The sequence below is a fragment of the Anthonomus grandis genome, chromosome 9 (assembly GCF_022605725.1).
Source record: "Anthonomus grandis grandis chromosome 9, icAntGran1.3, whole genome shotgun sequence".
NCBI lineage: Eukaryota > Metazoa > Arthropoda > Insecta > Coleoptera > Curculionidae > Anthonomus > Anthonomus grandis.
In genome coordinates, this window is record NC_065554.1 from 18,170,593 (window position 1) to 18,183,747 (window position 13,155).

The 13,155-nt window shown below is 31.4% G+C and overlaps 1 protein-coding gene across 1 annotated transcript; it reads right to left on the reverse strand.

The window, feature by feature from the left end:
- Positions 1-123: 123 nt before the first annotated feature.
- Positions 124-12,663, reverse strand: LOC126740536 (endoplasmic reticulum-Golgi intermediate compartment protein 3). Its single transcript, XM_050446610.1, has 6 exons — positions 12,159-12,663; positions 11,889-12,106; positions 8,624-8,749; positions 8,373-8,563; positions 8,186-8,320; positions 124-688 (listed from the first exon to the last, which is right to left on the reverse strand). The coding sequence occupies exons 1-6, from the start codon at positions 12,450-12,452 to the stop codon at positions 486-488; spliced, it is 1,167 nt and encodes a 388-aa protein (XP_050302567.1). The 5' UTR covers positions 12,453-12,663; the 3' UTR covers positions 124-485.
- Positions 12,664-13,155: the final 492 nt, after the last annotated feature.

Sequence of the window (13,155 nt, forward strand, 5' to 3'; positions counted from 1 at the left end):
CAAAACAAACAATAATAATAGTACATAGTTGGCTGGAAGTATACTATTTATTAATTGTATAAAATTTTACTACATTATTATTATCCTATACCTCCGCTTGTTTAATAACTTAAATGGCATTAATCTTAAGCAAATAAATAATTTATTTAATAAAATCTGATGCGCTAGTGGTTTGGCAAATGCCATTGGAATCTCAATCAAGATCTTAAAACTGAATTGTATCCAGAACCTATAGAGAAAATTATTAAAATATTTGATTAAAGTATAATCGTTTTTACGAACTTTACTCAAAGAATTAATGTTTTCACTGAATTTCAATTTAAACTCTTGACAATTTTTTGCGTAAAACAATTTTTTTAAAACCTCTAAAAAGTTTCACATCCAGCATGAATAGAAATAACCCTAATCTGTTCAGAATTATTTAAAATAAAACATACTAATGCACACCAAAAAAAAACTAGTAGTCCGTAAACTGCTTATAGCCCCTAATGAAGTTTTCCCAATTCCATTTTCTTTTGAATCATTTTAATGGAATGATATAAAAATGTGTCTACTAATCCCGCCACTGTGTATACACCTCCGATGATCGCACAAACGTTTGTCAAAAAATGTCCCAATGAGCGATCTTTTTCCGTATATTTTACCATGAGGGGCGAGAGCTCATATTGGAAGAAAACCCCTGGCATACCTAAAAGGGAAAATAATTATTTTTGAAAAATTATTTATATATTTATTTAAGTCAGTCATTATTCAATTCATTAGTCAGACACCAATTAAAGCTTAAAGAACGTAATATATGTCATAATAATGATAAGGCTCATTTCCCAGCATACCATAATTGCAATTAAATTACGAGACAGTTTTACCACTAACCAAAACTCTTTATTAAACGAAAACACGCGTTTCGCTAACAATGTTAGCATCTTCGGGAGAAGATTAAAACTAGCTTAATACCATTCCGATAGTTTTAATCTTCTGAGTACAAATAAAGAGTTTTAGTTAGTGGTAAAACTGTCTCGTAATTTGAGCGTCACACCAAAGGTTCCAACCGTAGGACTATCATAGTTGCAATGGTGTTTTATTAGAAATAGTGGCATCCCACTGAAAAATATGGTATTGCATCTAAAGTTTATAAGGCTTAATAAATTCAGGACAATCAATGCCATCATTAAAGAGTTTATAAAGAAAAAATAAATCATATCTAGTACTACTGGGTGTCTAGCCTGTAACCACAAATCCCTTGGCCAAAAATAGACCGATTTAGGCAAACTTGCCTATACCAAAGTTGCTTCGTTTGACCGCTAGAGGGTCCCAAAGTTTTAAATTAAAAATGTGTTTTTTTAAATAGCGTCTAAATACATTTATCGATTTTTACCAAATTTAAGGTGAAGGATAACTACATAAATTGACGTATTTTAATGTAGGCGCCGTGTTGGATTACTGCCCGGAAAATTAGAAAAGATAGGTTGTTCATAAATTAATGGTAGTAATTTTGTTACATCCAGTATAAACTGCTTCTCAGATATTAGCTGACTTAATTTTAAAGTATTTGTCTCTTAAAAAAATTAAATTTCCATCCGACGTACGGTTTAGTCGCAAAAAATTAAATTAAAATCAGGTAAATTTAATTAATGCTTAACCTACCCAATAATTATTAAAGGAAATTTGGAATAGATAAACCTTGAAAAAGATCGGAATGTAAATAACTAATTTTTTTTTTAATTTTGGTACCAAAAATATTTACTGTCTGAAATACGAGTTGAGCTTATTTGAACGTGATTTAAAATTAGTCAGTTATTGTTTTTGTTTCTTTTTAAAATGGTCAATTTTCTTTTGCTGAAAAGGTTGACGTGATCTTAGTAACTTCGGGAAACTGATAAGTCATAATATAAAGTCAAGATGTCGCCAGATATGGGACATTATTAAGGCCATCATTTCTTAAAGAAATAACGAAAGAAGATTGGACATTGATCACTGATACTTTTGTGAAATCAGCGCATTTCCCTAGGTGTCTAGGGGCCATTCATATGGGAAACATACTCGGATAGAAAATTTCCCTAACGCAGACGCAATAAATTTCAATTATAAGTTGTTCTACTCAATAGTTCTTTTGGAAATTGCCGATGCAGAGTACAAGTTCCTGTACCTGGAAGGACTTTGATTCATCTATTCTATAAGGCACTAAATTTTGGCTAATAAGTTTTGAATTGGATGTTCCAGATGTGAGGCTAATTACACCTGTAATGGCCTTAAAAGTGCCTTATGTTTTTATTGCCGATAACACATTTTCTATAAATTATATTACATCTTACAATTACTTACAATTATATTACGTCTAAGAGATGGCTATCGCACCGACGATTTAAATGTGACTTCTGGTTACCAATTGAAAAAAATACTTAATCCAAACAAGAGCCAAAACAGTCTGCTAGTAAGACAGGACAAGGTGTCCGGCGTCCTGTTTTGCGAATAATTTTTTTTGTTTTGGCAGTAAAAACTTTTAATTTCATAGTTAGCAGGCAGATAATCTGTCTTTGATTAAAGCCTTAACGCACATAATAAAAGATTAAATAAGCTTTTCGGTCTTTTTATTTTCCGCTGCTGACAGTTGATTATGCCAACTGTTTTTTCTCAGTATTTTATTTTGACTATTCTCATTTGTTTTGTCCCAAAGACAAGGATTTGATTCAAGAAGTTCTATTAGTGTAACAATGTCATAGTCATGGCTTACTAAAAAATATATATTTACTCGCATAAAGTTAGAAAAAAGTTATTGACAAAATTAAAATCGCCAAAACAACTAGAACAATCGTCAACGACACGAGTGGAGTGCTTGCTCCTCGCCGACATGTCGGTGTAAGTAAGGACAAGATGCCGTTGTCGTAACGGCTAGTTTGAAACATCCTAAGCGCGGTTTCACACACACCGATATTATCGGTGTCGATATCGGTATCGGAGGGTGCTTTCTTACACATCGATAAAATAGTAAAACTTTGCGCCGTCTTTCATAAAAGGCCAGGGATCAGTGCGGTGTGTGTAGTGTATCAGAACAATTTATTATTTAATATGAACAAAAAAGCTGTGTCTTTATTATATTTGCTGTATTTGCGAAAAAAGAAGTGTCAAAAAAACAGACGAAGACGATATTGGGTCCATCCCATATCATCTCAAAAATATGTAGAAGGACCATTTTATACAATGTTTGAAAAATTGCGCGAACATGATGAAAAGTTTTTTAACTACTTTAGAATGAGCACAGCTACATTTGACTACTTTCTAGAAAAGTTATCTTGTAGCTTACAAAGACAAGATACTCAAATGAGATTATGTGTACCTCCAAAAGAAATGCTAGCAATAACACTAAGGTAAGTAATTAAGGAAATTCTTTATTTGCATTTAAAATAACATAATAAAAATTCTTACATAAACTAAACTTTGATAATAAAAATAATTCATACACTATTTTGAAAATGTGAAACATCTTGTGAGGTGTTACTCGTTGATGTATATGACCCTTCTTCATAAAACGACTGATAGTTTGTCGTTGATGGGTTTGCTGCTTGTAGAATAGTATATGACGGAGATGAGACTGCAGAGATATCAGATACAGGAGAAGTAGAAAAGGTGATGCTAGAGGTGCTTATTTGACGATTTCGTTTAATTTTTTGAATTAGCTGCAGTAGTCCCATCCTAAACTCAATTTTTTTCTCTTCTGACATTGTTGTTATCATAGGAACAACGGAATTGAAGAATGACTCTTCTTCATTGGAAGGTTCATTTAGTTTTTTCCTAATTTCCAATTCAATGGGGTCCGCAAGCCTCTTGTGGCCTTGGCGAGTTTTACTTGCATGGGAACTTGTTGAACTGGCTTTAGATGTTGCTGGTGTAAGTGGGACCTCATTTGAATTTTCAGTTTCTTCTCCTTGGTTTACTTCCACATCTGAAATACTAGAAATCGTTTCATCTTTATTCACAACTTGTAACAAAAATTGCAGCTGATCATGGTAAACATAGTTTCGTTGTGTCCACTCTTTTTCTTAAGGGATTTAACAAACGCATCTCTTATATTTTGCCACTTTGTTGTAATAGCGTCACCTAAAATAGATGGTATACATAGATATTTTTTTCAGATATTTGGCAAGTGGAAACACGTTCACGGATATGCATTATGCCTACAGATTAGGAGTTTCAACTATAAGCAAGATTATAAGAGATGTTTGTCATAGTATTTGAAATATTTTAAAAGATGAATATCTTCCAACGCCAATAGAAGAAAATTGGAAGGATATTGCTGATGGATTTACAAGAAATGCTCAGTTTCCGCACTGCATAGGAGTTGTGGACGGGAAGACGTCCGCGTTACTGTATGTTTCCAGGCAGTGGATCGATGAATTTTAATTATAAACATTTTTTTTCGATAGTCCTAATGGCTATTGCGGATTCTAATTACCGCTTTATATACGTAGACATAGGTGCCTTTGGTAAGGATTGCGACTCATCAGTATTTAAAGAAACCGTGTTTTGGAAATTATTGCAACAAAATGCCTTGGATATTCCCCACCCAAGCCCACTCATTTCAACAGGAGACAATCTACCATTCGTCTTAGTTGGAGACGAAGCATTTGCACTTTCCCAGAATTTACTTAGGCCATATGGGGGCCATAGTTTAAATATTAATAAAAGAATTTTCAATTATCGCTTATGTCGAGCGCGACGGTATATAGAATGTTCGTTCGGTATATTAATAAATAAGTGGCAAATATTTCACAGAGCCATAAATGTTGGTAAGGAGTACGAAAAAGATATTGTTAAAGCGTGCAGAATTTTGCACAACCTAGTTCGAGAAAAAGATGGCACGAAGTCCAGAGGGATCCTTACCATGGCAAATGCCTAAAATTTAGCGCATAAGTTACTGCTTCTGATTCTATTTAATGTCTTTATACTTAGATATTACTTTTATGTTTAGCCAAGTGTTCTTTAAGTTTAAAGCTCAAATAGGTATGTACTAGCCTAGATCTGTAACTTAGGCTCTAAATGTGAATAAATACAGGAAAAAACATGCACTTACCAATTTTTTGCTGTTCTTGTTCATTTCAATTATCGAAATTGGCTTCAAGGTATTTATGCACTTCTTACCACTCACGTTTTTTCAATATCTTGTCTTTGTGGGCATCGGAAAATGTATTCCACAAACAGGGCCTTGCTTCCACCAATTCAATGAGTGTAACAATGTCGTAATTAAATTTAGTCACACTCACATTAAGTATAACCCGTGTTCCAGCAACCAGTCAATACGCCAAACTACTCGTGAGACACTGGGTTTCAAAAGTGATATGACACACCGATAACGACAAGTCGGAACGTGTAAATATGCCTATTTAGTTTGCATTGCGTACTAAACCGGGCGATAATTTACTGGCCGATTTTAACTCGACCATCCGACAGACGCAACGATATCGAACACAGCCACCGATATTTTTAACGGATCGGTTTTTGTGTAAAACTATTCATTTAAGGCAATGTATTTGTTAGGCAAACCGATACCGATACCGATAACGACACCGATAATATCGGTGTGTGTGAAACCGCGCAGGACAAGATACCGATATATCGGCGAGTTCTCGTTTCATTAAATGATATAACGCGTCCACCGTATCGTTGTCGTATCGGCTAGTTTGAAACCGCCCATTTATTGCAGAACCTTCCCGTGCAACATTGGGCTGAAATGTGGTTTACACATGGTTACACACTTTACTATATTAACGTTAGAAAAATTTTAAACGATACGTATCTCGATAAGTGGATCGGAAGAGGCATTGATGCACCTACAAAGTGGCCAGCAAGATCCCCCGATTTGACGGCTGTAGGAGTTTTTTTTGTGGAGCGCTCTTAAGTCGAGTTTATGGTTCTCCCATAACTACTAAGGTCGAATTGTTACAAAAAAAATTGAATTCTTCAGACTATTTTAAAAAGACACCAGATGTATTGTTCGAACTGCATCCAAGAAGCCGGACAATATTTTGAGCATTTTTATAACAAATATTAGAGTAAATTTCGTTTTTGGGGTTTTTGTTATTTAGTTATTTTTTGTTTTGCTTTTGTGTTTGACCATATTATATTGATTTCTTAATTGGTAGATATTTTAAATTATATGTACTTCTTTGATATTTTCTGTTTTGAATAGACAGTCTATTCAAAAGACAGTCTATGGTTTGAACCTTTGTTATGACACTCAAATCACAAAAAAACAGTTTTACCACTAACCAAAACTCTTTATTTTATTCTTGACACGTGTTTCGCTAACGATGGTTTCTTCATCTTTCTCTAAACTAAGTGGGAGGGTAACTGAAGGTCCGAAACATGTAGGATAGAAGATTTTTCAAATAAATTTAGTGGAGGATGCCCGAAACTATTTTAGTTACCCTTTGACTTATTAACTGCACTGCAAGTATGGACTACTTCTTCAACTTTAAACTAAGTGGCTTTATATACATACTAAAGATAGAGCGAAAAATCTAATGAAGCACGGTTGAACAAAGTTTAAACAGTAACTAATCTCCTGTAAAAACCCCAATTGCTCAAGGGGTTGTAGGTTTGTCCCCTTTGATTCAGGTAGGTACTTATATCTTACTTTAATACCATTCCGATAAGTAAATCATTATTTTTTTCTTTAATGGCTAGCAACTAGTATCACTTTGTCGGTAGTACTGGGGCCATCATATCTGATGTTAATAATGGCAAAGGTAAAAAGAGACCTGCTGATATGGAAACTGACCCGATATAGCAGATTGCCCTTAAAGATTTTGTTTTTTGTTGCAACATACATTTTTCCTCTGTATGTTGTTTATGTCACTATATAAGGGATTGGGCCTTTATCTTTATTAAGAATAACTTTTTGATTTTTGAGTATTGTTAAACTTTCGTATGCCTAGTTTAAGTTTAGTTTTAATTTTCTCCCGAAGATACTAACATCGTTAGCAAAACACGCATCGAAAATAAAATGGAGGCTTAATGGTAAAACTGTTTGGTAATTTGAATAAGCGCCAAAAATACAATAAAAAATATTTATTTAAATATAACTTAAAAAAAATAAAAAATACCTATAGAAAAACTTAAAATAATAAAAATACTAAATAGAAATACCTACACTAATAAAAATATGGGGACGAATAAAAAATAATTTAAAAACCTTTAACCTTTTCATTTCAAAACCTATTTTATTAGTCGCACTAATATATGAACTATGAGATGCCTTAATTTACATTAATTTTATGAATATAACGTTAGCGCATAGATATTTTTGTTTTAAAACTAAATAATACGCTTAGACATTAGCGCTTATTTGGAGAAAACGGCATAAGTAGAAAAAAGGTATATAAATAAAATTATTTTAATTTAATTATTTAAACAAGAGACGAAATAACTTCAAAATTAAGTCAGCTAATATTTGACACACAATTTAAGTCATTTATATGGGGTGTGACAAATTGATAAACATTTATTTATGATAAACCTATTTTTATGTAATTTCCGGGCAGTAATCCAAGATAACGTTTATGTCAAAATACGTTAATTCATATAGTTATCCTCCACCCCAAATTTGACAAAAACCGATAAAGGTATTTAGACACTAATGCAAAAAAAAATTAATTCTCAAGCTTTGGCACCCCCCCCCCCCCCTAGCCAGCTAAACGAAGGAACTTTGTTATATGCATGTTGGCCTAAATCCTTCTATTTTTGACTCCTGAATAATTTTCAAGAAATTAAATTTAACCTTGATTTTAGTTCTGCTGAAGGTATTATGTAGGTTTTGTCTCCACGCAATCCTTCCAAGGCTGTTGATGTGCTTAAAATAATAGGGAACTTAAACTACAGAAGAAAAGGATAAAATACTATAAACGAGAGCAAGATATATATAACTCTAAATGCAGTAACAAAAAATTCTTGAGAATAATAAAAACCAAGAAAGCGAAATACTATAACGAAATACTAACGTGCGAAATGACCATCAAACAACACACCCAAATCAGTCCCCATAGAAAGATTTATTGAATAAATAGGATGTAACAATAATCTTAAATATAAATAATAAATTTTATATTGCCCATAGAATAATCCAATAAAGATTACGTTTTTATTAATTTAATAGGACATTTCATCATAAAATAATAAAAGTTACACTTACCCGACTCTCCTGATAAAATCGAAACAGATTTTTGATGTTTTGTAACTGAATACTGATTACTTGAAATTACTGAACCATCTTTTTTCACATATGACGTGGGTACTATTTTTATATGGTACTGAAACATGGTGGCACCTAAAAAAGCGTTTACATCACGTTTGTAAAATATTTGATCAAAAATGCTTACCCTCTTTGGCTATCCCCTTAAAGTTCTTTAAAGGGTTATGTGTTTCACTATCTATACTTGCTCCAAAAGTAAGTCGATTTATTTTGTGCGTCATATTAAATTCTGTTGATGAAAATGGCTGAACATCGTGGACGTGCACATGATTTATGCTAAAACTCTTGCCCGGAGCTATATGAAAGCTGCCACTTACCCTAAGAGAATTATTATTTGAATATTTTTTTTCCTAGAAGTTTCAATTAATAAATACTTACCTATTAACTTCTAATTCTCCATAAATCTGACAGCCTTGGGTGAAGGCTGATTTTAGTTTATCACTAAATTTTTCATCTTTACATTGCTCAATTGTATCTACATTATCTAAGGCCCATCTTTTTATCCTAAAAAGTAATTATAAGGTGAGAAGCAACTTTTTTAAATTATTTTTGAGTGTTGGGCATGCACATTTCAAATACTAGAAGAGTAATGAAGTACTCCCTTTAAGCAGAATCTTTTTTTTTGTATACATCTAAGTATTTTGGATCTATTATATTAATACACTGTAATTTGTATGTAGCTAAAAATGTATAATATATATAAACTCATTTAAAACCAAGTAAGTTATATATCTTAAAACATTTAAGATTTTTACTCATACAAATGTTTAGAGATGATTTAACTTTATCAATTTTATGTAAAAAAATATAAAAAATAGGGTTAATTTAGAGAGATAAAAAGTCTAAAGTTATTAACAATAAGCCATTTAAAGTTGATAAGGCTATGGTTTCTGGTATTTCTTTCTGGTTAAAAAATTATTGGAAGCTTGTATAACTGATTCATGTTATGCACTCTATTGTACCATTTGTTCTGAATGCTCTTGTAGTTCTTTATCCACTCTATTCTTATAAAGATTTATATTTGGTAGTAGCACAGTCTCTTGATAAAGAAAGTTCCAAAAAGTTAATAAAAAGATTCACTATAAACTTTTAATTGGGAAGTTTAACTACTATCTTGTGACGAAGTCTCTATGTTTAGCCATGAAGTTGATTTTGACTTGTTTTAATTAAATCTTCTCTATTCTAAGGATTAGAAATTAAACCTTTTTAATCTATCTATACAATAGGGTTTTTAATTTTGATTGTACTTTTTTACATATTATTTACACTGTATTCTCACAAGCAGTTCAATGTTTTTCATAAAGTATGGATTTCAGAGAGAAAATACATATTTAATTATTGATCTGTTTTGACAGACTGAATAATATATTTTTAGTATTGTTGTAATTCTCTATTTAGGATATTTTGTTTCTGGAGATATCGCTACAATTGATGTGCTCACATAATGGGATTGGTAGAGCGATTTTGTATATACAAATTGTTCCATCGTTTTTATCACTTATGGTCAATCGCAGAATATATTCTGCAATTGTCCATAATTACAGAATATTGCAATTTGACAAGAAGACAAATTGCGATCAATTGGACTAAAACATATCAAATGTTATTGATATTGAATGAAACATTAAAAGTTTTGTTGCTATTTTGTCTTTCTAAATTTTCTTTCTGATAATTTTTTGTTTCTATTTTAATTTTTTTATATAGTAAAATCTATCTAATCAGTATTCAATTACATTGTCTATTCATAAAATAATATACAAAAGTTGTAATTTTACAAGTCAGAATATAGTTCTTTTTTTACATTGTGATTCTAAAACAGCTTTGATTTATAAAACAACTTAAAATATAAGACATTACACAAAAAAACAATAGTTTAAAAATAACAAATTATTACAACAGATTTAATTTAGTTATTACCAACATTACAAGAGATTAAAATTTGATTTGAAGTATTCAGTTGTAGGACTTGATCCCAAATATCTGAATCCACTTCTAGATCTCTCAAGTAAGTAGTACAACAGTCAAGCACAAGATTATTTTTGTTCCTAGTAGGATAGTTATAAATGTTGTCATGGGAGAAGTCAATACTCTGCTTAACGTGCAACAACACTGCAGTCCACACAGGGTTAAGTTAGAATTAGTTTTTGAAAAGAATACCTAGTCTTCCTTATAACCCAACACAGAAATATAATCCGTCAACATTTGCTCTTTTAGCCAAAGGCCTTATCAATATTGCAAAAGTAACCCCAGGAAAGAATGGTGTATATATAAACGTTGCTAATAAAGTAATCACTTGATAAGGTAGTAGTTTTATGAAATCCAAACTGGTTTAAAAAGTCTGTTAAAAATGGTCATTACTTTGACTTTTTTGGTATGCGTTTAAAAACTTTAGCTAGGATGGGCACCACCTTAGTGGTTTTAAAGATTTGGAGAAATATGTTGCTCAGAAGAGATTGGTTTATTAATATTGTTAAAGGCTGAACTATTATTCTTTTAAATCTTTTATCGATCTCAGAGTTAACACCATCGGGATTTTTGCTATTGCTATTTTTTTTCTGAGAAATTGGTATGCCCATATCCTTAAATGTAACTGGTTTGAATTTAAAAGTAGGTTTATTTTCCAGTGATCGTGATTATAGGTAGTTCGCAAAAAAACAGTTTTTAAGATTTAGTAGCACACTTTCAGCACATAAAGAAAGTGGTTTTAAGAATTGTTTGCATTAGGTATTAAGGAATGATTGTTCATGGTATTATTGTTCTTATTATCACTGATAACAGTCCACATAACTTGTTGAGGATTAAAAAATTGGTTCATAAAGTCCCTAATAGTTTTGCAATAACTTTTCTTATATTCCATGATGAGACTTTTTGGCATGACAATAGAATCTGTCTTTTTAAAGAAATTAAGAATTCTTTAAGAAAAGTCTGTGATACACCTTTACTGTCCAAAGCATAAAAGTTCGTAACTGACATTTTTGTTTAAAGGATTCATTATGGAATTCTACATATCACCACTCTTTTAATTTTTCAAAAACAAGTATTGTTTGTTAATGATATCAATGCAAAGTTTACTATGTATAAGAGAATTAATACAAAATTAAATGGTAAAACTTGATTTTCTCAGATTTAACTTAAATGCAGTTAGTGACTTTTATGCTTTGTGAGGCAGATCTCCCATAGATTATTGTTAAACTAATTTACTTTTTTAATTCCAGCTTTATTAACTAATTTTGATCAACATCATAAATGCAGCTAGTTACAGCTTATTTTCATAAAGACTACATATTATAATTGAAAATGTAATATCTGAGGATTTTAGTCAAGTAGAATCTTTTTTCTTGTATTTATATTGAACCTTAGACTGTTAGAAGATAAAGACATTGTAAATAGTTCTGGGCCCATCATCAATACATAGACAACACCATTGCTTAATTTATGGAAAGTGAATTTCAAAGTTTTTATAAATAACAAATACTGAGAAATTATTATGAATTATTTGCCTTATTTATAGTAGGTTTTTATTTTTTTATACATAAATGTATGTCTGAAAAATAAAAAGTTATTGGTTTTTGTCTCTGAATGGACATTTTTTATGAAGGAATAAAACATTCTTAAGTTATCAATAATTCAATCCTTACTTTACCTATATGCCTCCCTAACTTCTTCACAAGTATTACAACAACCATCCCTCGCCCCATAACAACTACCACAATAAGGTTCCGTCTTATTTCCCACAGCTGTCTCCTTGTCAGTCTCACTATTTGTCACATTTTTAGTTCTAATTGTAATGTCTTCTTTTTTGGGTTCTTCTATGGGGTTGCCTTGCATGTCCAGGCTTCTTTTATAAATATTATGCGATATCTACAATGGGTCATAGTTAAATAAACCAACTTAAAAGTTTATGTGCACTTACTTGTAAATGTTGATCTCCAGATGCGTCCATTGCATCGAAAGCTAAAAAGTCACAAGCGACTTGCGGTATTGTTAGGTCTACTTGAATTTGAATAGATGAAGACCTGGAAGTGTCGACAAATAACTCTTCAGACACATTTGGGGTTAAATAGTTTATAAGTTCCGTGTAAAAAAGCAAGGTAATAATTATAACTGAAATTATTGAAATTGCACCTCCCCCAAGGGTTTGTATCCGGACATCTTCCAAGGTTTTTGGGTATGCATCGAATTTCCTTAGTTTTTTTAGAAAGTCCATGTTTTCTACCTAGTATGGTATGGTTAATTAGTAGATATTCACCGACATATTAAAAAACCAGTTTTAAGGTTATATATTAGGCACAATAAAGTTTTAACTGTTCTGTGAAGAGCAGCGTACGGTGTATATACCTGCTAAATACTAAATTAAATAAAATTTAAAAAAATTGTCCACATCAACAATCAAAATCAACATTAAATTTGACAGCTGACATAACCTCAAACTAAAACCGCAAGAATATTAGACAAGGAATGAGAGTGGATATATAAAATTCGAAATGGCGATTGTTGCTATGTGAAGGCAACATTTTTCTGGGGGACATTTCTTGGCGACATAGAAGGACTGTGATAAAATATATTGAATCATGAGTTTTTGTATTGTAACTGCTACTGTATATTTAAATGTTGATTTTTACGTGATTGCGGGAAATGTTTCGTCAAATGTGAAAATTTCAAGGGACTATTACAAATTCTTGAAGCAGTTTGTCATTTATATAAAGTAAAGACCTTCAGACAGAGACAGTATTAGAAATACTCAATACCCAAATATTTATTATATATTATACTCTAATAAGTATCGGATAATAACAAAAAATAAAACTATAATACCTAAACATACAAATTTAAAAAGGCCTTAAGAAAAAACAATAAAAATCTACAATTAACTAAAGACTAAGAATATAAGAAAACTACAGCTTTTAACA

Bases quoted from the DNA above. Each gene is read 5' to 3' on its own strand.
- LOC126740536 (XM_050446610.1), bottom strand. From the start codon at position 12,452: ATGGACTTTCTAAAAAAACTAAGGAAATTCGATGCATACCCAAAAACC. The intron at 8,750-11,888 runs GTAAAGTAAGGA...ATTACTTTTTAG, and splicing joins GAAGTTAGGGAGGCATATAG to GATAAAAAGATGGGCCTTAG. The intron at 8,321-8,372 runs GTAAGCATTTTT...ACGCTTTTTTAG, and splicing joins TAAGGGGATAGCCAAAGAGG to GTGCCACCATGTTTCAGTAC.